Genomic DNA, 27,169 nt, shown 5'->3' on the forward strand with positions numbered 1-27,169 from the left:
TCTCTATTCATATTCGATAATGAAATGTTACAAGCTCATCTGGAGGTTCCTGCATGACTAGGGGGCTTTCATTAGGTAGGGTCTGTCATTTTAATGGGTGAAGCCAAAGGTGCAGTATCTGACTGTATGTCTGAGAGGGGAATTCTCAAACTGCCTGCCTGGGAGGCTGCGGCGTTGGACTCGTACCTCTCTCTGTGTCATCTTTTTCAGTTTTCTGGGGCAAACTGAATTGGTTACCATACATCAGTGCATTTTCTATCTCAAATTTGTGTCTCTCACCTGCTTTTTCTATTCTCTCCTATTAAATTTGTTCTTACAAATTTATGCCCTTGCCTTTAAAAAATTATTCTTTTGCTCTTATTTTAGTGGAGTTTTGGAAGGGAACAGGGACACTGGTGTGTATCAGTTTGCTATTGATCAGTAGTAGCCTTCCTGAACCCTTCTCATTTCCCTTGAGGGGCCAGATACCCTTCCTGGGCCATGGGCCTTTGCACCTGGTGAACTCCTAATGATTGTCGCAGAATTATCTTAGTTTGTAAACCCCTGCCTCCGCTGATCCCTGCCGTGTTCCCCTTCCTTGTGGGTTCCCTTCCCCAGTGGAAGTGTGTTTAGTGTTATTTCTGTGGGACAGTATAGCTGGCAGGTAAGGAGAATGAGAGTAGCTGGAGTATGATAGGTTTGTTCTGCTTTTCCTTTTAGAAGATAAAGAGAGACTTGAACAGGTTTAAATTTTATGAGAAGTAGCCACGAGAGAGTTTGGGATTGAAGTTACAGGGCAAAGAGAGTAACTGGCAGGCAGAAGGGGTGGGATCTGAGGCTTAGGTAGTCAGGAGAGAGAACAGGGGACCTGTCTCTGCTGTTACAGGACAGGAGGACGAAAGGATGGAGGCAAGAGCTGGCTCAGGAGCTCTCGTTTGGTGGCCTTCTTTTCTCTGTGAAAAAGAAGAGAGAAAAGAAGACGGAGTTATCGATTGAGAGAAGATGAGGGAGCAGGTAGAACAACAAATTATAGGAGAATTTCAATAAGTATTATCTGCAAAGGCTCCCTATAGGCAGCTATGTATACGTATAGGAGCAAGAAGTCTTGGCTAACGACTAATTGTACAGAAGGCAACTGGAGCTGTAAAGAGCCACCCTAACAATCAGCCTAACATCTTGGCCTCTGCTTTTTGCTGGGGTTGCAGTGTCTTTGGTCCCTGTATTACAGTTTGGCACAATCATTTATATTCATGATTATGGCCATGGGTTAAATTACGTTCAGCATATTACATTTAAGAAGGTAAGGAAGAATGCAGTAGTAAGGACATAATTAGTAGCATGTGTATTATACATTGTAGTTTGTTCTTTACAGTTTACAAGTGCTTTCACATCTTATCTAGTCGTTTCCCCTCAGCAGTCCTGTAAGGCAGGTACTATTACCCCCATGTTTGCAGTTGAGAAAACCAAGGCTTAGTTAGAGTTAAATGGTTTGTTCTGAAACACACAATTAGTGAGGGGTAAAATCCAGGCTTGATCACACACATCCGGTGCCTCTAGACTCTCTCACATTATGTCAGACTTCTCATAATTGCCATCCAAGGTTTATTGTTGTTTAAAGGCATAATGTTTAGTTTTCTGGATTTCCGTGGAACTTGTCATTCACGTACAGTTCATGAAGTACTGTATTAAAGGTCAGGCATAATTATTACTCTCTGTTTTAATTTTGAAGGAATCTCTAGATTACACATTGCTTATGGAGTGAAACTTACTTTCTTGATTCTTTTTTTGTATGAGTTTAGAGTTTCAAATAGAATTGTGAAGCAGAAAATTACACGGGAAAAACCATGCTATTTAGATTTTTTTTCAAAAACATAGTTTTAGTTTATATTCTTGCTTTCCAATTTGAATTACTATATTTTCTCTGTCTGACTTCAACAATGCCTCAAAGCAGGTGGAGAATAAAATCACATTTGACAAATACTATTCTGTCTCTAATTTTGTAAAATGGCACATTTATTTTGTGTACTTCTCCAAGTTCAGAAGACTTTGAATTTAACACCTCCTACATAATTAGTTGTTGGGATAAAATATTGCTAAATCGTAGGCTGCTGAGTTTACAGTACATGTTGATTTAGTAAATACTGTTTCCTTATTTCAGTTTTTGTAAATGTAGTGTTTATTCAGGGTTCTGACTCTGAAAAAATTCTTACTGACTGAGGTAGAATATTTATATGTATGCTTTAAAGACACATATAAATGTAAAGTGCAGAATTAGCCTGAGAGACACATCACATACAATTGTCTGTAGCCTAAAAATTTACTATATGAAAATAAAAATAATTGACTTATTGTTTCCTAGCAGCATTTTATTAATAGGGATTTTACTTATTAATAAAAGTGTATCACTCTTCTTGTCTCTTTATGAATCAATTTTTAAATTATTTTTTATTTTTCTACTAATAAAAGTTGAACAGTAATCCACTATTTTGAAATGGTCTAAGGTCAAGAGTGATTAGTTCTGTTATTCTCACTTTTTGTAGTTATGTGTATAAAAATTTTTATTTACTGAGAATCAAGTTTCCCCACAAAGCTTTGTCAGATTGAAAATCGGGGGTCTTTTCCCATTGATGCTGATAATATTACAGGATTCTCATTGCTGGATTGAAGGATACCCTTCAACTGGAAAAGAACTGTTGTATTGGAAAGTGATCTGCAGCTGTTACAATGTGTCCCATAATCTTAAAGGAAACCGTGTCGTTTGAGGCGGGGTGTGCAGGATGCTCTAGTTCTTAAAGTTGGTGGGGTAGACAAAACCACTTAGTACTTATGTGGACATTCAGAGGTTCTGTTTTGATTACAACTGGTTATATATAGGTTGGGATTAAGCTAGTTGTGTAATACACATTAGCATTTTGAAAAAGAAAGTAGAAAGGATACCATATAGTTGGAGGAAAACTACCACACAGGAAAGAGGGAGCTAAGAATAATTCCTTAAACAGTTCTTTTGACTACGTTACAAATTGAAGTCATCTTGATTATAGGAAAGTTATTTGGTCATTGAGGATTTTGTGAAAAAAATCTGGGAGCGTTAGAAGTAAAAGTCCGAAAGGTATAACCTGCCTTGTAAATGAGCAGTGTAGGTTTTTGTCAGTGCGGTAACCTGTTTAGCTATCATCTGGGCATCACCCAGGATGTAGGACATTCAGTAATAAATTACTGAGATACTTCATGGAGGTGCTATTATAAACTGTTATTTTACATGAGGTGAGATACCATTATTATCCCTAACCCATAGATCAGGAAACTGAGGCCCAGAAAATTAAGTTGTACACTGGTTAGTGGCAAGAAATTATAATACACTCCACATACATTTTGAAAACTGGGTAAATAAAAAGGAGGAGTTGCCTCGTCAGTGTTTTTTTTTTTTCTTCCCCGCTGCATACGTGCAGCAATAATAGATTTTACCGTTTGAGGAAAGGTAGTATTTATGTTAAAGGAGCAGAATGGTGAAGGGTTAAGAAATGTGGGTTCCGGAGGTAGCTTCCTGGATTTGGCTTTGACTCTGCCGTATATTAATTCTGTGACTCTTAGCCTGCTCCATAACTTCAGGCCATTTTCGTTATTTGAAAAATAGATGTGAAATGTCATTTATTCATAACAAATATTTATTGAATACCTACTGTGTTCCAGCCCTATTCTATGCATCAGGTAACTAAATATTTCATAGGGTCATTTTAAGGATATAAATGAGTTATGCTTATAAAGCAGTTGAAACAATGCAAAAATAGTATTAGATGCTATACAGGTGAACAGTTTTTATGCGAATAGTTAGATATTTACTATGAAGTATTATATATGTATATCATAACAGATACTTGGTTTTAGGATAAGGCTAAATAATAAAACGAGGCAATTTAACATCTAGTTACCAAAAAAAGTAAATAAGAGTATTAATACAATGAGAATATAGTATAAATCTTGAGGATGGCATAAGGAAAGTGGAATTTGGGGAATCTTTAGTTTGTACTCCAGAACCAAGAGTCACATTCAGACAGAGCAGTGCTTAGCATGTTTTTTACTTTAACTCTGAGAAATATTAAAGAAACAGACCCAGGTCTGCTCTCGGGAAGTATCCATTGTTGTGCTTTGAGATGAGCACAGTTTTAAATTCTCCTCCATTTGTAGTCAGTAGCAAGGCGCCGTCTTATGTGGCGGGGCCGTAGCACCCAGTGCTGCACTGTTTTGTCCTGAAGATGTAACGGTGCTGTGCGTGTGGTTTCTGAGAGAAGGCAGGGCACTTTGTCATGCTTCAGAAAAAAAGATTTCAACAAATGAAATAAAGAAAAGGTTTAGTACAGAGAGTTTTAAGCCCTGGAGATACTGTTATCAGTCATGTAATAGTGCTCCATTTGGAAAACACATTATTCTAAATTGGCGGGGGGAGAGTCACTCTCAAGGGGCGGTTAGGTTGTTGACTAAATGTATCATGCTTTTGCTCTTTGTTACTCCTTTACTGGAGCCTGTTGAGGTCTGTGGAGTTTATGTTCCTATGTTGAGTATCTCCATACTTCGCCTATTATTGAGGACTTGTACTGTTGCATTAACTAGTATTGGGGGTACAGCAGAAGAGGGGGATGAAAGACAATATGGAGGTGGATTCACTGGTGGATTGAATATGTTAGCAAGTGGGGAGTGGAAAATGAATTCAAATATTGAGCTTAAGGTATAGGAGGCGGGTTATGTTCTTAACTAAGATGAGGAACAGAGGAGGAAGAAGTTTTCTGGGGAAAAATGTTTGGTTCATTAAAGAGCAGGCTGAGTGCGTGGAGGGCTGTGTGAAGGTGGGAGTGCAGCTAGAACAGGGGAGAGGTCAGGGCTAAAAGCCATACACCAGGCATTGCCTCCGTAAGATCACCTGGGGGTTGAGGGGGGGGGACGTGGGAAGAACCTTGGGGAATGCCTCTTCTCTAAGAAACTGGAAAGGAATGGCCAGAGGCTAATGGGAGTCAAACCAGGAGAGTGGGTGTTTCTAAAGTCAAGGTAAAGAGATGATGTGACCAACAATTGCAAATATTGTTACGGGGACCACAGAGGCTGCTGACTAAAATAGAGTCCGTTGTTGGATTTAGTAACTGAAAACAGTTAGTTACAAGCCTAAGCAACACAGAAATTAGATAGAATTAGGAGGCTTTTCTTACAGGACTTGCAACCCTTGGAGTCTGTGATTTGATCAACAGCCGAATGTCTTACAAACCAAAAAGTGGATGAATTACCTCCTTTGTTTAGAAAAAACATAATCCTACTCGGCGTATTATTAATAGTGGAAATGAGTGAAAGTTATACAAGAAACTTGGTGGGAGGTGTAAAAGACGGCCCTGTGGCATTGTGGTTGGGACCTGGGTTCTCACCAAGCTTTATTATTAACTGACATATTTCCCCCGGTTCTCAAGGAATGTGAAGATTAAGATATTTAAGAAGTTTTATGTGGAATCTAAAAAAAAAAAAAAGATACTCACAGAAACAGACAGTAGATCGGTGGTTGCCAGAGGAAGGAGTGGTGGGGCCGGGGGTGCAGAGCTGGTGAGGGTGGTCACGGCACAAACTTCGAGTTGGGAGATGAGGGGGTTCTGGGGGTGCAGTGTGCAGCTCGGCGATTGGCAGCAACACTGCGCGGGGGTGTCCAGCTCTGCCTTCTCCCCTGCGCAGCCGTGCGTCTGCTCTGACTGTCGCTGTGAATTTCTTTAGTCATTGTTTTAAGCTCTAAATATTTCTTGATGTTTTATGTGGCCTTTAATGAATTAGTTACGATTTTTAAAGAGAGATGAGTTTGCCCCTTTCCCTATTCCCAAAGAGTAAACCTTGCGTAGCATATTACATACATAATATGCTTTCGTCTCACAGACCTGGGCAACGGGGTGGTGATTGCTAGGGGCAAGGGGAAAGGGGGAAAATACAATAAAGATTATATATTTAAAAAATAAATTTTAAAAATACTACATAAGAAGTCTAGTTAAAACATTTTGGGTATAATTGAATTGCATGGTTTTAACGTAAATCAAAAATAGTAGCTATCATCTTTCAAGGTATTATTCATAAAACTGTATCATCTGAAATATGAAACACCCTGAAATTTGTCTTCAAGTAAATAATAGAGTTTTGCTTATTAATCACATTTTACTCATGAAGGTTGTGTTTTGACTTATTTTTCTTTATTTTGAAGTTAATTTAGTAACTGGAATACTTTGTGTTGCATATATGTATGCTCGAATTATTTCCTGTGTCACAAATAAAATGTAATGAAAAATAAAACCTCTTCTCGTTCTGTTAGGCTTTTGAAATATGTATGGCAATTGGTGCATTGTGTAGGGTGAGAGAGCGCAGAAAAGACATGTCTTTTTTTCCTGAAGCAACTTGAACTAGCCATTACCTTTTAGCTACCTCAAAACATTCAAAAATACAAAACAGTTCTCACAGCCCTTGAAGCTAATCCAAAATACTGTGTTTGAGAACGATACTCTTTAAATTAGTTAAATGTATGGCTATAGGTCTGTTTATGAAGAATAAAACAGGGAGTGATAACCTCTCTGAGCCCGTTTCCTTCCCTGCAGAAATACAAATAAAGATTTTGTTGGTATTCTTTTCTTTTTTCATTAACATTGAATGAAATAATTAATGTAAAGCATTTAGCCAGGGACTTGCATGTGGTGCCTTATCACAATTTATCATTATCACTAGACATTACGCATAAGCTGCAGTTAGAGAACTGTGCAGAGCCGTAAAAATTTACATAAGGATATCAAGTGAAATTGTACATGTTGAGCAAAAACAGTTAAAAGTGGTAAAATTATATTTTATATATGTGCTTTTTATCAGGTGTTTATTGCTGTATGTGTTATACATTTTTATGTGTTGCTATATAGAGTTACATTTATGAAACTTCAAATACTGAATTTAATTAAAAATTAATGATTTTCAAGAAAAGTTTTGATTAAATGGCATTTTCACATTGCCTTTGGACCTTGGCACCTATGAAAACTCATCCTCCCCTTTAAGCGTTCTTTTGGGGTTATTAGTGTTACATTGGGAAATGCTGTTATTGCTGGATTATGAGAATGGGAGAGCTAGGTTGCACAGCAAATTTTGCTTGTAGTTGGTGGAAGAGAAACACCCTCACCCACCCAGGGTTGCTCTAATGGACAAAGGCCAGTGAGTGTGGGCATATGCCCCGCCCACACCAGCCCTGGCTTCTCATCCCGGTGTAACAGACTGGGTCTCTCTGCACAGCTGGGCATCAGACGCAGTTCCAGCTTTCTCATCTACTGCAGTGTCCTCTCTTCCTCTGAGCAGCCCCTCTCTGATGTGTGTAGCCGCCTGAAGCCAATTGCGGTTATCAAAATAAAAGTTAATTTCCAGGGTACTTTTCAGAATAGGTGAAATATCCTTGGAGCAAAACACCTTCCATTGGTTGTCCTCATTTATCTGTTTTTTCCTTCAGCTTTGGCCTGGAATTCTTTAGTCTTGTCAACGCTTTGATGTTTTCGAGAGGTTTTTTTTTATTATTTTAGTCAGGTTTTTAATTTTTATTGCATTAGACTAAATGCTGCCTAGGTGTTTGTGTGTGTTTCAGATTTATTTATTTTTAGAGAGAGGGGAAGGGAGAGAGAAAGGGAGAGAAGCATCTATCAGTTGCCTCTTGCATGCCCCCAGCTGAGGACATGACCCACACAAGTCAGGTGCCTTGACTGGGAATTGAACCAGCCACCTTTCGGTTTGCAGGCTAGCACTCAGTCCACAGAGCCATAGCAGCTGGGGTCAGGTTTATTAGTTGTTTTCAAGGGGAAGGTTAGTTTGAATGACCTGACCTCACCACTACTGAAAACTGGAGGTGCTCTTCCCATTTCTTTCTATTCAGTGGAAGGAAGTCCATTTTACATTTAGGCACAACTCAATAACTCCTTCCTGGAGTTTTTCACTTCTCACTGAGCTACATTCACTGACTTCTTCCTGAAGTTCTCCCTTATATCTTGTCAAAACAAAGTCTCCTTTTATGTGTTCCGTTGCTGTGTCGTAACGCTGTTGTCCCACTGACCACACAGGCCTTCACTGTAATTGCTTATGCCACTGGCTGCCTGTAAGCTCTAAGTGAAGTGTTTGAAGGCAGGGATCTTGCCTCGGCTGTGTTTCTGTCCTTGGTAGCACCAATTTTGTGTGCTTTATATAACAGACTCTCACTGCGTGCATTGGTTGAATTGCTCTGTATTTGCTAACATAGAATACAAGGGCTAAGAAGGGAGTCGGCTCCTGGCATTTTGGCCTCTGTATGCGGCTTGCCATCCTGTCCTCCCTTCTGCGTTACTCCTTACAGGTTCGGTGATGGCCCAGGTGGACCAAAGGGAAGGCAGAGCTGCAGCACGGGAAGTGACTTGGCCAGTGGCAATCTCTGGGCCCTTTCCAGTAGCTCACCCCCCTCCCCCAGTAAAGTGTCTTTCAAGTCATTCTCCTGGGGCCTTGGCTGCTCTGGCTGTCACCCCTCTCTCTTCCCTGCCAAGCATTACTGGACTACCATCTATTTGCTTCTCAACCCACCGTGTATCACCACTGCCATTCTCCTCAATAGTGCCCGCAAAAGTGGCCAGTGTCCCCTACTTGCCACATTCAGTGGATTTAACCTGACATTTGCTCCTGTCACAGATCTCCCATCTGCCCTGAAACTCTTTCCTTTTCGGGCCTCTGTGGAACCTGTTTCCTGGTTACCTTGTTGCTCACTGCTCTATTTCCTTCTCTAGCATTTTTGCCTCTATCCGATATAAATGGTACTGTCTTTCAGAGTTTTGTCTTTGTCTTTCTTCACTTGTCACCAAGTCAGAGACATACTCTGAGGCCCCGGGCTTTTGGAGGTCTGTTAACCTCTCAATTGTTTGTAAAGGTGTGTATCTCCCTCCAGGTTTTCATCATAATCTTGGAGGAGTTCATAACTCAGGAAAGTTGAGAAGGACTGCTTTCTCTGTATTTCTGTAGTTTTACCTGCTTCATAGATGACTCCCCGATTCCTGTCCCCACCTTCCCTCTTGTCTGGCTCCTGCCCGCCTTCGATCCCCAGCATCCCTGGCAGAGCCCCTCAGGAGCGAGGCAGCAGTGCAGGTGTCCTCCTGTCACCAGTCCCCGGCCTGTCCTCCCTACACATTCCATCCTACATCAGGTTACATTTTTGTGTCTTTGGGACAAAAATATGATAATGTCTCTTCATGCAAGTAATGTGGAATTGTAAGCAGGAAACAGTCCATGTTTCCTAACATAGGAAAAAGTGTCTTTCCAGTCTGAACTCAGTCTTGCTTTTCAACCTCATCTCGTACTACTTTTCCTGTCCGGCTAACTGTTCTTTCACTCATTCCCAGTGTAGCTTGCACCTCCACTGTTCATAACTCTAATCATCCATCTTGGTACTTCCCCATCTTGTGTTTGCCACTTCCCACTACCTGGAATGCCTTTCCCCTCCCACTGTCCACAGTTCGTCTCCGGGTTGGTTCCTCTTCATCCTTCAAAATCCAGCCATGCGTCACCTTTGTTATGACACCTTCTAAGTTAACAGCTTTTTCTTGCTGTCTCCTTTTCTTCCCACCTCATCCTTTCCACTGTACTGGAATAACTGTTTATATGCCTGAGCTCCCCCACTAGGCTGTGATACTCAAGGGCAGGAATCCCGTTTCATTCCTCGTTGGCTGCTCATTGGCTGCTCATTGGCTAGCACTGTGTGACTTGTAGTAAGTTAGTAAGCCTTTTTTGAATGGATAAACACACTTTGTGCTACCAGTCTTGTACGTGGGTTATTTTTTCTATATTAATCAGAACCTGAAAAATGTTCAAATGTATTTTTCAAATCAGGCTTCAGCTTTTAGCATAAAAGGATATGTAAGGTGTTGACTTCTACTTTTGGCAATATTTTCCTAAGCATTAGGTGGCAGTAGTGTGTTGCACTTGACTTTACCTTTGTAACTGTTTTATTTTCCCAGCTTTCATAATCTTAATGTGATGTCAGAGTATAAAGGACACAGTTGTAGCCTTTTATACCTAACTTTTGGTAACATGATCTCGTTTAAGCTAGTAGGCAACTCACAGAAAATGAAACAAAACGCAGCACCGAGCAGCGCCAGTCGGCGCGGAGCTCTCCCTCGCCCGCCTGAGTGGTGCTCAGGTTCCTTCGAGAGTTACTGCAGCACCAGCGGCACCCCTTCCCCAGCAACTGGCTAACAGCTGCTTCGTAGTAACAGTGATTTGCAGTAAGGAAGCCAAAAATTGTCAGAGAGGATGTGTGTGTTCACAGCATCCTAAGATGCTCCCTTAGGCCTTTATCTCAGAAATAGTGTATTAAGTTCACTGCTTTTAACTGCAGATGTGAAACGCTTTCTATTTTACTCAGTTTCTGTCAGTGCCTAGGTCACTTCTCTGGTGCATTGTTTCATTTCATCGTTAGGTTAGAAGTAAGAAACATTGCCACCACCTCTCCAGCCTCCTGCGTTTAATCCCGCCATTAATTTTTGAACACTAATATATGAAAATGCCAATGCTTTCAGTATCAATTTCATTCCCATTGTAGTTTTCTAGAGCTTACTAATTCAGTAGCGGTTACGTTTTATTAAAGAGCTACGTGTATATTTTAGGTCCACAGGGACATTTCTGCAAATAAAGGAAATACAGGACTTTCCGAGGAAACAGTATTAGTATTGATTCAAATGTGAAGTAGATAAAGGAAATCCGGGACACTCTCATGTCTTCTTCTCTTCTGTCTCAGGGATAAAGCACTTGAGGGAATTCGAAGCCAGTGTACTAGTATCATTAATGTGGCAGAATGATCAATTAGTAAAGGGAGAGCATGAACGTGTTGACAGAACACACTGCCTAATTAGTACCTGGTGGCCTTGACGGCCACGGAGCAGAGCTGAGTTGCGGCAGGAGAGCGCCCGGTAGGATCTGTAGATGCACATCACCACCCCTGTTCAGCAGGGTAACTCTAGTTTGCCATCGGTTCCTTAAGTCTTTAATTACAGGGAGCCATGACTCCCCTGCACCCAGAGGGTAGGAGGAGTCAGCCAGTGCGCTGCTGCTGATCGTCACCGGGGGATATGCGAGGTAGAGCGCCACTCCTGGAATTCTCTGTGTGGTTCACGTTGAGTGTGTCATCAGAGACTTGCGGGATACGATTTGGGGATGGGAGGGAAGGCTGAATTTGCCCTTAGATTGGGTATAAGGTCACCTGTTGCTTAAGGTTTAATTGTCTTCATATTTTATGTACAAAGAAGCCCATGTTGCATTACGCTTGCATATAGGCAGCAACAAAGAAAAGGCACGTGACTAGCGAAAGGAACTGGTGCAGGATTATATTCTAGAGTTAGTGGATTTCACAGTTCAAAGTACATTACAGAGGTTGATCTTGGTGTTGAAAAGGTTTTGCCATGGATTAGATTACTCAGCCACCTATCATTCTACTTCTTACATTTCTTCATTTCTGTAAGTCCAACCCATAATCTACCTCTTAATTATTTAAAAAAGATCGATACTTAGTGAAGGGTTTGTTTGTCTTCAGTGTTTTCCAGTCTCTTCCCCCACTTTTCTTTACTCTTCCTTCCCCTCCCTGTTCCTCCTGTTCCTCTTCTGTTCTCCCTCTGCTTTCCCCGCAGTCGCCTTTCTCCACCACCCTCTTCCCCCTTCCTGTCTTCTCCCAACCTCCTCCTTCCCTCTTCCTTCTTCCTCTTCTTCCTCTTCTCCTTCCTCTTTTACTCCTTTTCCTTGGAATATGCCTGCAAATTATTATGCATTAGATTGCCAATGGAAACTTTTGAGTTGGCGAATGAAAGGGTGGTAAGTTCAAGCAGGCGAATTGGGAAGCAGGTGGGCGGACTGGAGGGCTGGTAGGAGATGAACACTGGAGACCAGCTGAGAGCCATTGTTGGTGTGAACTAGGTTTGGCCTTGGGGGCAGAAAGGGTGTGATGCACATGGACTCCGCCGAATTTAGTAATTAATGGAATGAGGGAAAGGGAGGTTATCCTGATATGGTAGCCCGGATTATTAAGAAATGTATTGTTTTTATTTTTCCTTCCTTGTTCAGCATTCATTGGGCATGGGGGTGATTTCAATAGAACGAGGAATGCAGCAAGAGGAAGAACTGGTTGTAGAGTGTGGATGATACTGGATTTTGGACAGATTGAACTTGTAGTGCTGATAACATCGCTTTTAGAAGGTATTTTGAAATTTAATTCTAGAACTCAAGACAGTTTGAAGCTAGAGATAGAGAGCTAATACCCTGTTGATGGTACTAAGCTCATCAGTTAGTACATAGAGAAAACCCAGAGTGCTGTATCCTCAGGGGCCACATTGGCAGATGAAATAATATCAGCAGAACAATTGGGGGATTTCTGTGTAATCAGATTTGCCCAGATTCCTCTTCATAGTTGATTGTTATTTCCTATTTGCAGTCAATAATTTATAAATCAAAACAGCATAATCACAGATGTGTAGTAAAGGATTAATGTGTGACCTTCTTAACTTTTTATTCGATTTAAGATTTAAGGAGCAAGCTACTAGTTAAATGAAGCGATATTGACTTTAAAAAGAGAATGTGAGAAGGCAGGAGCACAGATGCCCTTCTGTTCAGGTGATCAGAGATAGGACTCGATTGTGTTGTGGGCATTTTGCCGTAAAACTGTCTTAGGTGCTGACTTTAAAGAAAATACCATTTCGTTTCAAATGTATATGTTGCTGAGCCAGTAGAAAGGGTCATTTAGAACTAATGAACATACAGATTTTCCCTAGACACTTTTAGAAATTGCTAAAATGTTTGCACTGTTTTATATTGTGCTCTTTTCACAACTTCCACGACTTTTGTCCCCTTCTAGTGGACAAATACTTGTGTCTGTGTTAAATGTCTTGGTGGAAACTATTGCACTGTAGTGTTCAGTAGCTGCAGCCTGATACAAAAAATAGCCCCCCTTTTAAAAAACTCAACAAATTAAAATACTACTGGCATATTGTTCATATTTCATTAGTTTCTTCATTACTGAATTAATTTGGCATTTGTGCAAACAATGTAATAAAGAAGTTGGCATGTATGGTTAGTGAACAGAAGTTATCTAATATCAAAAAATTCTGATGTGGAACACATAATGTTTTTATTATGGTGTTACAGGTTGAAAATGGATGAGTGTCCTCTTAGGTGGGTTTGTTTATTTGTTTGTTTATTTATTGGATACATACTTGGGGGAACACATCTGTCAGAGGGAAATTTTTGTGAAGCACTAATTTTCTGATTTGCAACTAATTCCATATTCTATGCAGTGGAGGCTAACAGTGCGTCTCTCAAACGCTAGCATGCATAATACCTGCCTGGAGAGTTCGGTGACTCACCAGTTCTGAGGTCTGCCTCCGCAGGTTTGGGCCCGGGGCATCCTTCACTGAGCTTGTGGGTAGTGCTGGTAGTCTAGATCCCAGGACCACATTTTGAACTGCACTGGACTGACACATTGTGACACTGACTCAGAATTAGTAATTTAGAAAGCACTTGGCTTTGTTATTGGAGAAAATCTAAAATCAAAATACAATAAAAATATTGGGCAACCCATTGCCATAAAAATCTCAGCTAGTCAAAATTAAGAGTTCATAATTAGAGCACTAGTTTTAAGTTAGTCAGTTGGAAAATAGATAACATACCAATCTTGGTAGAAGATTACATAATTTTCTGTATATCTTTTGTAGTATCATGAGTTATATGTTTGTATCAAGAAAGTTTCTTAGTCTTTTCTTTGTGTTCTTTTTCTTATCCTCAGTAAATGGGGGTATAAAGAACATAAGTCTATATAATTGAGAAATTTCTTCCAAGTGTGAGGTGGTTACAGAGATCTTAAAATTGTGAGTGCTGAGTCACTTGAGAGTATAAGATAGCATTTTGCTAAAACTTTGTGGAGATAGACACTTTTCTAGCATTATACTAAAGAATCACAGAGGGACACTTTCAGTATTTTTGGTATTGTGACGTATTTATTTATACTTTAATTTGGCATGTAGTTTAGTCCCAGTTCAGTAATACTTAATTTTTTAAAACACTTTAAAGTTTTTCGAGTTTGGCATATATAATTGAAAGTAATAAAATGATATTGTCATAAAGTAGCCTATAATACAGATTTTTAACTAATTTGTATTAGTGTTTTAAAATTAATATTATGTGTTCTTATTCTTTTCTCTGTATTAATATTGGAAGCAATATATTATTTTTCCTTTATGTCTTAGGAGGATTTGCTAAATCCCTTTCAAAGATTTAGACATGTCGGAAGATGTTTTTCTATTGAGATATAGTTAACATGCAATTAAAAGTGTACAGACTTTAAGTGTTCTGTTTTGTGAAATTTGATGTGTATAACCAGATCCCCAAACAAGGTATAGAACATTTTCATTTTTCCAGAAAATTTTCTTGTGCCCCTTTCCAGTTAATTCCTACCCCCTATTCCCACCTGGAGATCAACTTTTAATTTCTATCACTACAGATTAGTTTTGCCTGAATGTGGATTTCATCATATCAATGTAACATATAGTATGTACCCTTTCGTTCTTGCTTCTTTTGGTCAACATAATGGCTTAGATATTCATCTAATTATCTTAGTTTTTTATTGTTGTTGAATAGTATTTCCCTGTATGGATATACTACAGGTCATTCATTCTCCTGATGATACCCATTTATGATTCCAGTTCTTTTTTTTGTTATGAATGAGACTGTAAATACAATCTTTTATAAGTCTTTGTGGGCATATGTTTTAATTTTTTTTCCTTTTAGGAAAATATCCAGAAGTGGAATTGCTTGACCACAGAGTAGACACATGTGTATCTTTGTAAAAACGGACCGAGTTCCCTGCCAGCTGCCTGTGACAGTTCCAGGTCCATGGCATTGCTGTCAGACGGCACTAGTCTTTTTTATGTTAGCGTTCTGTTAAGTATTATTACTATCATGATTTTATATACATTTTTGATAACTAATGAAAAAGTCTGAGCACAACTTCATGTGCACATTGTCTATTTATTCATCTGTCTTTCTAAATTAAATTTTTGGAGTGACATTGGCTAAAAAATTTATATAGGTTTTTTTTTTTTTTAAGATTTTATTTATTTATTTATCTTTAGAGGGGAAGGAGAGAGGGAGAGAAACATCAATGTATGGTTGCCTTTCATGCATCCCCTGCTGGGAGTTGGCCTGCAGGGAACCGGCCTGCAACCCAGGCATGTGCCCTGACTGGGAATCGAACCGCGATCCTCTAGTTCGCAGGCCCGCGCTCAATCCACTGAGCTACGCCAGCCAGGGCTTATATAGGTTTTTTAAGTGTCCAGTTCTATAATACATCATCTGTATATTGCATTTGTGTTTACCACCCAAAGTCAAAATCTCCTTCCATCAAAAAATATTCATCTATCTCTTAAAATTATTTATATTTTTCCTTTTAATTGAGTTTATCAGAGTGACACTGGTTAACAGAATTATGTAAACAAAGCAATAGCTAAAATATCTTTAACAAAGAAGGCTTATACCATTCTCTCACATCTCTAATTATTTTATTGTTGTATAATATTTGTATATTTAAAAAACATTTGTTTCACGGTCTTTTCAATCAATGGCAGATTTAAGTAGGGAACTCGAAATAAAATGTTTCAGATTGGACTAGTATCCAATCTGATTGGACTGATCAGATTCTACTGATAAACTTGGCTTGTTTATCTAGTTAAAATTCAAAGTTAACTACAAATTAAATTAGGACGGGAGATACACAGATAAATTAGTCCTTAGGCTGCATGACCTTTTTACATACAGTATTATATAGGTTTTGCAAATGTTCTTCAGCTAAATGAAAACATAAACTTGTATATTTGATTTACTCCTAACCTGGACTATTTATGTTAGACTGACTAGCGAGCTATGAATTCACTTTAAATAGTTCAAATTCTGTTGGCTTCTGTCCTCTTTTTAGCCTTTTCATATAAACTTTATTATTATTATGATACTTCTTCAGTCACCATTTATCCCTCTTATGTCCACCTCCCCCTTGCAGTTAGCACACTGTTGTCCGCGTCCAAGAGTCCTTTGCCTTTTGCCCAGATCCCTCCACCCTCTAGGCTTCCTGCCACCGTAGCCCTGTTATCACGCTCTCTGTGAGTTCATATTTATTTTGCTTGTTAGTTCGGTTCGTTCCTTAGATTCCACATATGAGTGCTCATACAGTACTTGTCTTCTCTGACTGGCTTATTTCACTTAGCATGATGCTCTTGAGGCCCATCCTTTGCCAAATGTCTGTTCCAGACATTTTTCCCCTGACTATTAATTAGCAAATTTTTCTATCATCAATTTATAGGATTGTGTGTGTGTGTGTGTGTGTATGTCCTGGATAAAAGTCCTTTGTTAGATACATATTTAGTCAGTAGTTATTTTCAGTCTGTGGCTTGCCTATTTTTTTAATGGTGGATTTGATGGACAGAAAGTTTTAAAATTTGATGAAGTTCAGTTTATCAGTTTTGTTTTCTGTCAAAGTAATCTGTGCCTACCCCAGTTGGTAAAGATGCTCTACATTTCCCTCTAGAAGCTTTATGGTTCTTGTTTTACATTTATGTCTATGATTCATCTCAAATTAATTTCTGTACAGTCATGTGCCACTTAATGACCAAGGGTATGTATGCTCTGAGAAATGCGTTGTTAGATGATTTTGTTGTGTGAACACTGAAGCACGTACTTATGCAGACCTAAATGGTGGGGCCTACAAAACAACTAGGCTGTATGGTATACCACCTTCGTATTTGCAGTCTTACCACTGACCAGATGTTCTGCGGCACATGGCTGTATATTGAATGGGATAAGGATTGGATTAAATTTTTTCCATATGCCATTTGTTGTAGACTGTTCTTTCCATATTGAATTGCCTTAGCACCTTTTTAAGTCAAGATGGAGGCATGAATAGACATGCTTTGCCTCCTTGCACAACCACAAAAAGAAATTACAACTAAATGTCAAAACAAATCAACACCAAGAACTGTCAGAAAATTGAACTGTATGAAAGTCCGACAACCAAGGATTTAAAAAGCCACATTCATCCAGACGGGCAGGAGGAGCAGAGACGCAGAGGTGGGGCAGAGAGGTGAGGAGACACAGTGTAGCATAGAGAGGTGGTGGCAAAACAGGCAAGGCTGGCCCACATTCACATGTGGTGGGTGTAAATCAGGAGGGACACCTTGGGAGCGAGCAATCCCAGCCCCAGGCCAGACCTCACAGTCCGGGAAAGGAGTCACAGTTCCAGCACCTGAAAGATAAATCCCCATAACTTCTGCCTGTAACAAACCAGTGGGGATTTGGGGAGCAGAAGAAACTGCCACTTTAAGTGAAAACTCCACCTAAAGGGCCTGCACAGTCTTAAAACATAACACAAACACACCCACTCTGGTATTTAACACCAGCGCAACTGCTGGAAGGGTGCCAGTTGCATACATGGAGTGGGTGAAGTGACCAGAAAAGGGGTGAGTGCCAGGGAAACTCCCAAAAGCCAGGCAGTGGCACAGTCCCCTCTCTGAGTCCTCTCTCCACACAGAGCCACAAAGCCGTGAAGCGGGTTGCCCCGCTCTGGTGATTACCTAAGGCTTTGCCCCACGCAATTTACAGGTGCCTTTTACAGGGAGTCAAAGCAGTTCTACCTATAAAGAAAAACAAGCACAGGGAGGCTGCCAAATTGAGGAGACAAAGAAACATGTCCCGTATGAAAGAACAGAACAAAACCCCAGAAAAAGAACTAACAAAATGGAGATAGCTAGCCTATCAGATGCAGAGTTCAAAACAGTGGTGATCAGGATGCTCAAGAACTCATTGAGTACAGCCACAACATAAAGGAAGAAATGAAGGTTACACTAAGTGAAATGAAGAAAACCTATAGGGAACTAATGGTGAAGGGAAGGAAGCCGGGATTGAAATCAACAGTTTGGAACATAAGGAAGAAATAAACATTCAACCACAACAGGAAGAAGGAACAAGAATTAAAAAAAAATAAGGGTAGTAGAAGAAGACCCTGGGACATCTCCAAATGCGCCAACATCCGAATCATAGGGATGTCAGAAGAAGAAGAACCAAGAAATTAAAAACTTACTTGAAAAATTAATGGAAGAAAACTTCCTTAATATGACAAAGTAAATAGACATACAAGTCCAGGACAAAGAGTCCCAAACAAGTTGGACTCAAAGAGGATCACACCAAGATACATCATAATTAAAATGCTAAAGGTGAAAAGATAAAGAGAAAATCTTAAAAGCAGCAAGAGAAAAGCAGAGAGTTACCTACAAAGGAGTTCCTATAAGACTATAGGTGGATTTCTCAAAAGAAACTTTGCAGGCCAGAAGGGACTGGCAAGAAGTATTCATAGTGATGAAAAGCAAGAACCTACAACCTAGATTACTCAAGCCAGCAAAGCTATCATTTAGAATGGAAAGGCAGATAAAGTACTTCCCAGATAAGATCAATTTAAAGGACTTCATCATCACCACGCCCTTATTATATGAAATGTCAAAGGGACATATTTATGAAAAAAGATGATCAAAAATGTGAACAGTAAAATGACAACAAACTCACAACTATCAGCAACTGAATTTAAAAAACCAAACAAAGCATGCAAGCAGAACAGGAACAGAATCATACATATGGAGATTGTTTGCAGGGTTACCAGCTGGGAGGGGGAAAGGGTGCAGAGATTAAAAAGTCTAATTGGTAGGTACAAAATAGACAGGGGAATGTTAAGAAGAGTATAGGAAACGGAGTAGCCAAATAACTTGTATGCATGATCCAGGGAGAGGAACTAAGAGGAGGGGATTTCTGGAGTGAAAGGGGGTGACAGGCAGAGGGGGCCAAAGGGGGAAAAATTGGGACAACTATAATAAAAACCAATGAAATATACTTTTAAAAAATGAATTGACTGTATATGTATGGTCTATTTCTAGACTCCTTATTCTATTCCACTGATCTTTTCATACATACTTTATATCAATACTGTCTTGAATACTGTAGCTTTAATAAGTCTTGAAATAGGTAATCTAGGTCCTTTTAACATTGTTCTTTTTCAAGATTGTTTTGCTTGTTCTAGATTTGCATAAGTATCATAATCATCTTGTATACTTCAAAGAAGTTCACTGGAATTTTGATAGGAGCATTAAAGTTATGTATCAGTTTACAGAATATTGACATGATCTTTCCATCCAGAAATATATTATTTCTTTACATTTGTGTAGGTCTTCTCTGATTTCTGAGTGGTGTTTTGTTGTTTTCAGTGTACAAGTCTTACACATTGTCCATTTGGTTCATTTCAAAATGTTTCTTTTTTTTTTTTCCATAACACTATTGCCACTGGTAAGTTCTTAAACTTTCATTTCCAATTGTTGCAAGCTTTGCTGATTTCTTTCTTTTGAGTTATTTGCTTTTAGGTGACTAAGGTTTTCCAATTCCTAAAATGCATTTCAGTTTAGTACTGAAAGCAAATAAAAGTTAGTTAAAATAAATGAACTTTGCAACATTGATTTTAGTACCTACCTATCATGTTAGTTAAGACTGGATATTTTCTCTGTTTGATTGATTAGTGAGTGTTTTTCTGAGAACTCTGTTGTTTGTATAATTTTGCCAGCCTTTTTCTAGTATAAGGAAGTGCATGCTATCTTTTTGTGGCTGTTACTAGATTGCAGGATGCTTTAGAATTTATCTTTCGTTTGATCCATGAGTGAAAGAAGTAGGAATAGCTTTGGGCGCTCAATGGTGGGAAGGTTTGGTTAGTGGAGATCAAAGAAAAAGAAGGGCAAGAGTAAAATAAACCTTGACAACAAGAGGAAAGTGACTTTGGTCTTGTTGAGTAATAGTGAGTGCGTGAGCCTGCCTCCCGTTGGAGGGCTCAGGTACAGAAATGGCAGGAAAGGAATGAACATTTACTTTGGGGTTTGAAAATCTTGAAACCTAGTCCTGGCAGTTTTGTGTCTCATGTTCAGTAAAGAATCACTGCAGATTTTAAAGTCAAGAATGTGTATAGCAATGACACCATTTTATTAATGGACCTTGTAAATGAAACATCTAAAAAACTCATAGTGCCTGTTGTATTCCAGTTTTAAGCCATAGACATCTTTAGACTTTATATAATTTCTTGTGGCTGCCGAAATAGATGATTGTAGACTCAGTGGCTTAAAGCAGCAGAGATTTATTCTTTCACAATTCTGGAGGCTGGAAGTTTGAAATCAGTATAACTGGGCTGAAATCGAAGTGTTGGCTGGGCTGCACTTCCCCTAGGAGCTCCACAGGGGAGTCCATTTCTCGTCTCTTCCAGCTTCTAGGGGCTGCCTGTGGTCCTTGGCTTGCGGCCCGATTGCTCCAGGCTTTAAGTGGAGTATTTCAAGTCTCTCCCCGCGCAGTCTTCACATCGCCTTCTCCTCCGTGTGCCAAGAGGAGAAGGCGATGTGAAGACTGTACAGAGAGAGATCTCCCTCTGCCTCTTTCTTATAAGAATAGTTTGTATTTATCCCACCTAGGTAGTTTTTCTATTTCAATGTATTTAACTTAATCATGTCTACAAAAACCTTTTTTCCAAATAAGGTAACATTTACAGGTACCAGGAATTAAGACCTGATATTTTGGGGGGCTATTATCAGCCTACCACAGAATGTGTTTTGGGGGGGTTGTTTTGTTTTGTTTTTTAGACCTTCATTTTGTTCTGGAACTTGCTGTCAAAACACAGTGGACTGAGGCTTTTAGCACCCCAAATGGCATACTTATTTTCTTGCAGTAACCAGCACTTTTTAACTGAACCCTATATCAGGGAATAAAATGTATTGCATTCTAAAAGCACAACAGCATTGACCTAAAAGCCTCAGATGCCGAGCTACCTGATTAAAATATTAGTCAGGAAAACACCACATTGGTGAACGAGATTGATTGAATTGTGCTTCAACTCCATGGCACTGCTTCAGCTTGGGGCAGTCTTGGTTTTGTAGCGCTTGCTCAGTCCAGTTGGTGCCTGATCGGGCCAACATGTCCTATTTATTGTTCCAAGGAGACCTTCTGTCGTGGCCTAGGAGACATTACCTGTAGGCATCTCTTAGTCCCTGCTTCCACTGCAGAGCTCCTAGCTTAGAATGATTTCTCTGGGGTCCTACTCGATGCTTGTGACATAGTGACATTGAGTTTTCACCTATAAGTGTATGTGAAAATATATACTATTCATTTATGTTATGTATTCTTAATGTATACTAGTGGCGTATTTGAGCATGTTACATGTAACAACATTGATTCATAGCAAGTGTGCTGCCCAGATCTTCACGTAGTGTTAGAGGAGGAATGGGTCGTCTAGAGAAATGTAAAGTAGCCGACTCTGTTTTGGCTTTGGGGCATTATTTTGATAGGAGCTTTAGGGATGGCCTGAACCTCAGTATGCAAATAATTTTTGTGAGCATCATTTGGTAAATTATAGCCAAAAAATATTTTTGAAAAAGCTGTAGTTTTCTTTTCTTCAGTCATTATATTAACTAGCTTAAATGTTTAAATGTGGATAACTGAGCAATTTGGCATCGGAAGAGAGTTTTCCAAAGGGAAGTGGAAGCCTCATTCCCTTTGTCCTGTAACCTGTCTCCCACCCCGCATGGTGTTCATTAGTTCTTCTGTGTGGCCCAAGCGCACAGCTGCTTCTGCTGTGCTAGCTGAGGACATCAGCAGTGTGAAGAAGTTCAGCGTGAGGACGAATCACTGTGAAAGCCAGTAGTCAACGTTTGATTAAAAACTTACAGACCTTCTGAATTTTGCATTGAGAACTAAAGTCATTTGACTTCATGTTACTTGCCACAACTTACTATAGGGTTTTGGCTTTTGCAACTTGGGTAATAAATTGCATGGTCCTTATAAATTTCTCATGTTCTTTTAATGTCTGTAAAGCAATCAATGAAAGAATTTAAATGATTATATCATTAATTGATGTGTATGTGAAATAACCACATTAGTGTCATGAAATGTGGATATGCCCACTTGACTGTTTTATTGTAAAAAGTGTAAGAACTAATGAGGAAAAAAACCTGCTGTTAATTCAAAGGAAATTCCAAAGATAACTTTTAAAATTAAAACCTGTTCTGTGTAATGTATTAGATGAACCATTGGGAGTAATTGCTGGTTGAAAATTCTGGGTAAATACGATCAAGGGGTCCCTTATTTACCTCAGAGCAAAAAATCACATATCTCAATATCTGCTAGTTGTTCCCAGATTATATAAGTGAAATGTCCCTGAATTTAGGTAATTTTCCCTTTCTTGTTTGTTGAGAAACTGCTGAGAAGCAGATGTCGTATTTATTCTTTCAGAAGAACTGACAGTAAAGAGGGTTGGGAGGAGAAAGGAAAAGGGGGCCGGGTAAGTGAGGTATTCAGTAAGCCACATCCGCGCTATCATTTGAGAACTGAACTGACGTACGACTTTCGGGTTTTGACCAAATGGTGCACAGAGATTACTGCATATTGGAAACATTTTGGAAATTTTTTTAGTAAACACATGTAAGGAAGATTTACGAATGAGTTAATTCATAACCATATGTCTCACTGCATTTTTAAAGTTCTTATGAATCTGTCCTATGAACAGATTCATAATCTGTCTTATGAATCTGTTCTTATGAATCAGTTTTATTTTTCGATAAAAATGGATATGTGAGGACTTACAACTTTAAAATCTTCAAGGCTGGGCTAGAAGATGAAAAGCGTTCTACTTTAAGTATAGCTGCACGATCCAGTTCCGTGGGAAAAGGCTAGCACTCAGTCCGTGGTGGCCGTGGCCATGCACACTGGATGCGAGGACGCCTCGTTCTCTGCGTGGCTGTGTTCCTCCTTTGTCAGGTCCTGTTCGTCCGAAGGTGCTCATTTCTGTTTGTGTGAGTCACCCTCTGTAGGTAAATTGTCCGTGAGACCAGTGATTCCATCCATCAGCAAATTATCCAGAAAACGCTGTCTTTGCACGTTGTGACAGATCGTGTCACTTGGTGGAGTCACCGCTACTCCAGTGGTCTAATTACCCTGGCAAGTTGTCTCCTGTGCCCAACGCTGTTGTCTCGTTGCCTTGGCATCTCAGCTTTGTCTTCTCATTACCTTCTCTCTCAAGTGAAGCTCCGATTTACAATTTCTTTAAACCTGCCCCCACTTAGCCCTGTGTTTTCACCATCCTCCTTGTTTTTGACTGGCAGTATCATCCGGATAAACAAAGTGCAGATGTGCCGGCAGGAACAGCGGAGGAACGTACACAGAAGTTCATCGAAGTTGATCAGGCGTGGAAAATTCTGGGGAATGAAGAGACGAGACGAGCGTACGACCTGCAGCGGCATGGTGGGTATCGTGGTGAGGAGCCCCAGCTCGAGGGCCCCCTTTCTGGAGCACAGTGTGCGGCCGTCCCCAGGGAGTGTTTCCCAGCATTTGCACCTCCTTGTTACTGCTTTCTTCACTCCCCCCACCATTGTTTCTAATTATGCCCTATTCTTAGTAGTGATTACTGTGTATCCACTGAGAAGTTAACAAAACTACTAAGATACGGCTTCTTGTGAAGCTGCGAAAGCTACTTTTATAACTAATGGAAAATGTTTAATTAAACATCCCTAATTACTGTGTTTTGTATGTTTAAAAACTTATTAAATTTAATTATGTACCAATTAAAATTTTAATTAGAGTATTTTTAAGGCTATAAATGACAGTCTGAAGGAAGCTACTATATGAGGTAACAGAAAGCACTCTGGTCTCCGAGCGTGTTTTAAGCTAGGTTTCATGATTATCTCTTGAATAAAGTAGTTCTTACAAGACTGCAATCAATGGTATTTTAGGAATGAACATTTCCCAAGCAGTTTTGTAAGTCATTTCTTTTATGCATTTCAGAAAATAGCTTCTTAAATCAGTGACAAGCTCTTGTGAGAAACAAAGGGAGAAATGTGGGTCAGGTTCGTCACACATGGACCGCGGTTACACAAAGTGATAGGCTGTCTTTCACACTGGCCTTGGGAGAGGGGTCCCTCAGCCTCCTGCTTGAACCCTCAGTGTGCACCATACATGTTAATGGGGAAGTCAATACTCAGCTGCAGCCTGTGGGGAAAACACTCAGCTGCGCTCTGCAGCCGTGCACAAGGCTCAGCATTGACCGTGTGCGGATAAAAGCTCCCTCTCTCCGCAGCTGACTGTTGAACCCCCTTCCGTGAGCACCATCAAACCCAACAAAATGATGTTAAAACTCATACGACTATGGTGATGAAAAGTTCATCTGGAAGTCAAGGCTAAACTTCTAAAACACATCGTTGTAGGATAAAGCCGGTGATGTATATAGGATGTCCACATTTATTTTCAGAGGGAATTGTACCAGTACAGTTAAGTATTTCTTACAGCGTTTGATACTTCTGTGTGTAAAGGCTGCGCGAGCTATTGATCCATGTACTGGCCTGTTTGTTCTCAACAGTGACTTCCATAACACTGATCAGCTCTAAGTTCCCTCTACTTTTTAAAAGACTGATAAACTTATTTTTTAAAATGTTAAGAACTTGACAAGTGTATCTTTGCAATGAATTGGGATTAATTTTCAAACAAGGCTTGGATATTTTGTCCTGCCCCTATTTGGTACATACATGAGGAGCTTTCAAAAGCTGTATTTCCTTGGTAAATGTGTTTATACTTCTGGGACAGGGTGAGAACTTGGGCCCGAGAATAGAAAATACTGAGTGGCTAGGAACCTGAGAACCTCAACACCAGTAACACTTCTGGCAAAAGAGTATAGAGGTGGTTCCATTTGAGGATGAACTCTCTCCATGCAGATATCTTTTTAACCTTGGTTCACATGACATAGTTTCTATGAAAGTGTTGAAACTAGTACACGTGAGTGTGTTGTGTGTGGGAAATTATCTGTGTTTCTACAGCTACCACCTACACTGGACCTGATTGTTGTCCCCTGGTGCTTTTGCACATCTTTATTGTTCTTGACTCTGTAGGGTGCTGATTTGCTCAAGAGGAGGATAGTCCACACAGCTCTACCCTAAGGAGGGTAGGGTGTGTGCCGGCGCTGTCCTCAGCATTTTTGCCGCCCGAACACCTATGTTCTGTTAAGAAGCTGTCAGTGAAACTGACTAGATGCCGGCTGTCTTAGGAGAAAAGAGATCGGGAGAGAGCAAGAATCAAAAAGTATTCTGTCTTGCTATGATACAGGGCAGGGTAGACCGGAGGTGGAGAAAAATAGGAAGCAGAGTTTAATAGAATGGGTAATAGAATTTCATGAAGGAAGGTTTAAAGAGATTTTGGAAAAACAATGAACATCTTCAAGCCTTTCTCATTGCCTTTGAGAAGTCCTTGGAATGTGGATTTCTTTGGGGCTTTGAGTCCTTGGTTTTAAATTTTTAGTAGGAGCAACTGTGATCTGCTGTTTCATAGGGGACTAGGTCATTGATAAAGTCCCTATAAAACTGACACAAACCAAATACAGTGAGAGTTGGGCATGATTCATGATTCAGATAAACAGGCAGACCATCTTCTGTTTGGGATTTATATGTCAGACTGCTTTGCAGGTTTTCAGGCAGGTTGAATTGAGCTATTCTAGAAGAAAAGTAGAAACACTTCAGATCTAAGTACCAAATATTCCTTTGTTTCCTTTGAGGCTCCAAATAAAGAAAATGCTCTCTTTGAGTTTTAAATTGGGATTGGCTTGCTGTTTAGGTAACAAATGGAAGTCGCTGACTGGAATACAGCTTTCCAGTTTTAAGTTTCATACTAGAGCTACTTTAAAAATCTCATAATAAACCTAGTTTCATATCGTCATTTGTTTTGACATTAATTTTTCCTTCTTGACCCATTTTCAATAAGTGGCCACTCAAAAGAAGGAAATGAACTTGAACTTCTAACAGTGAGGATTTAGATTTGATAGAAGGAAAACCTTTGAGAGTGATAATTTGTTAAAGACCAAGATAGGTTACCACCAGAGAGAGAATTAGTTATAACCAGGTCAAAGCATTCTTTTTTTCTGGGTCACCCCCCGGGGACATGCAAGTAGCTTTGTTATGCGGAATTCTTTTTGCATGTAGTGATAGTTCATTGTAGAACTTTCTTTTCTTAGGATATGCTTCAAATATGTTTGTTTCCTGCCCTCCATTAACTGGGGGTATAAAATAAATTTGAGGCAGGAGATGTTTTATTGGCTGATGTTGAATGCATTCTTGTATCAGTAGTTCACAGCTCATGGTGCCCTGTTGTGAGGAAAGCCTCATCAATATTGCCCACAATCATTTATTTCTCTAAAGATCATTTAAAGGAGCCCTTGACATCCATGTTTCTTTGCTTCACAAAAGAAATTATCAAATGAGTTCTAATAAAGTCCAGGGTAGATAACCTAAAGTAAAGTACATATATATTTTTTTCTTCATTTCCACTTCTGTATTTCTAGTTGACATTTTAGGGCAATGATAGCCAGGCTGCAGAATAGCAAATCTGAAAACCGATGATATTCTGTTCCTAGATGTACATTCTGAAAGCAGTGTTAACTAGTGGATTTAATCAATTAGTTCCAGTTGGCATATTTACCTTATTGTTTCTAAAGATGCTTCCAAAGGCTGCTTCCCATGTGCCCTTGAAAGGCATGTGGTTATTCAGGACTAGGCTTTGCATTTTAGAAACCCAATGGGCACTTACGGAAAATCTTTTCGAGATTTATAAAATGTTTTCATGAATAATATCTGTTGAGTAGATTTTGGTGCCTTTATAAATCTTACAGAGGGCTTTCTCATATGTTAAGCACGTGCAAACACATCAGAAGTATATCATGGGAAAATAATAGGGATCGTGATTGAATAACTTTGCATTGTGACAGTCACATACATCTCTGAGGTCCCAGTGGCTCTGTGGAGTGTGACACAGCTTATGAGTTAGGTTTTACTTCTTCATGGCCTGAAGAGGAACTAACCTTCACACGAAGTCAGTCAAATTAAATAATGTTTTAAAAAACTAAGGGGATTTGTTTGTTTTAAAAAACCTTGGTGGTATGTTATTTTGTGTTAAGATGTATCTTGGTTTTCTATTTTGTGTTAAGATGTATCTTGGTTTTCTATTAGTAAATTATTTTGCTAACATGGAGCCTCCACTCTAAGCAGTTGGCCAAGTACTTAGGTAT

At 39.6% G+C, this 27,169-nt stretch overlaps 1 protein-coding gene across 1 annotated transcript in view; it reads left to right on the forward strand.

Annotated features, from left to right (window-relative positions):
* Positions 1–27,169, forward strand: part of DNAJC24 (DnaJ heat shock protein family (Hsp40) member C24) — a 55,224-nt gene that overhangs the window by 7,200 nt on the left and 20,855 nt on the right. The window contains exon 3 of the mRNA XM_037040447.1: positions 23,229–23,367. Within this exon, the coding sequence (XP_036896342.1) occupies positions 23,229–23,367 (139 nt within the window). The remainder of the gene's footprint in view (positions 1–23,228; positions 23,368–27,169) is intronic.

This window comes from Sturnira hondurensis, unplaced genomic scaffold (assembly GCF_014824575.4).
Source record: "Sturnira hondurensis isolate 20B ecotype Veracruz unplaced genomic scaffold, ASM1482457v3 Scaffold0002638, whole genome shotgun sequence".
Taxonomy (NCBI): Eukaryota; Metazoa; Chordata; class Mammalia; order Chiroptera; family Phyllostomidae; genus Sturnira; species Sturnira hondurensis.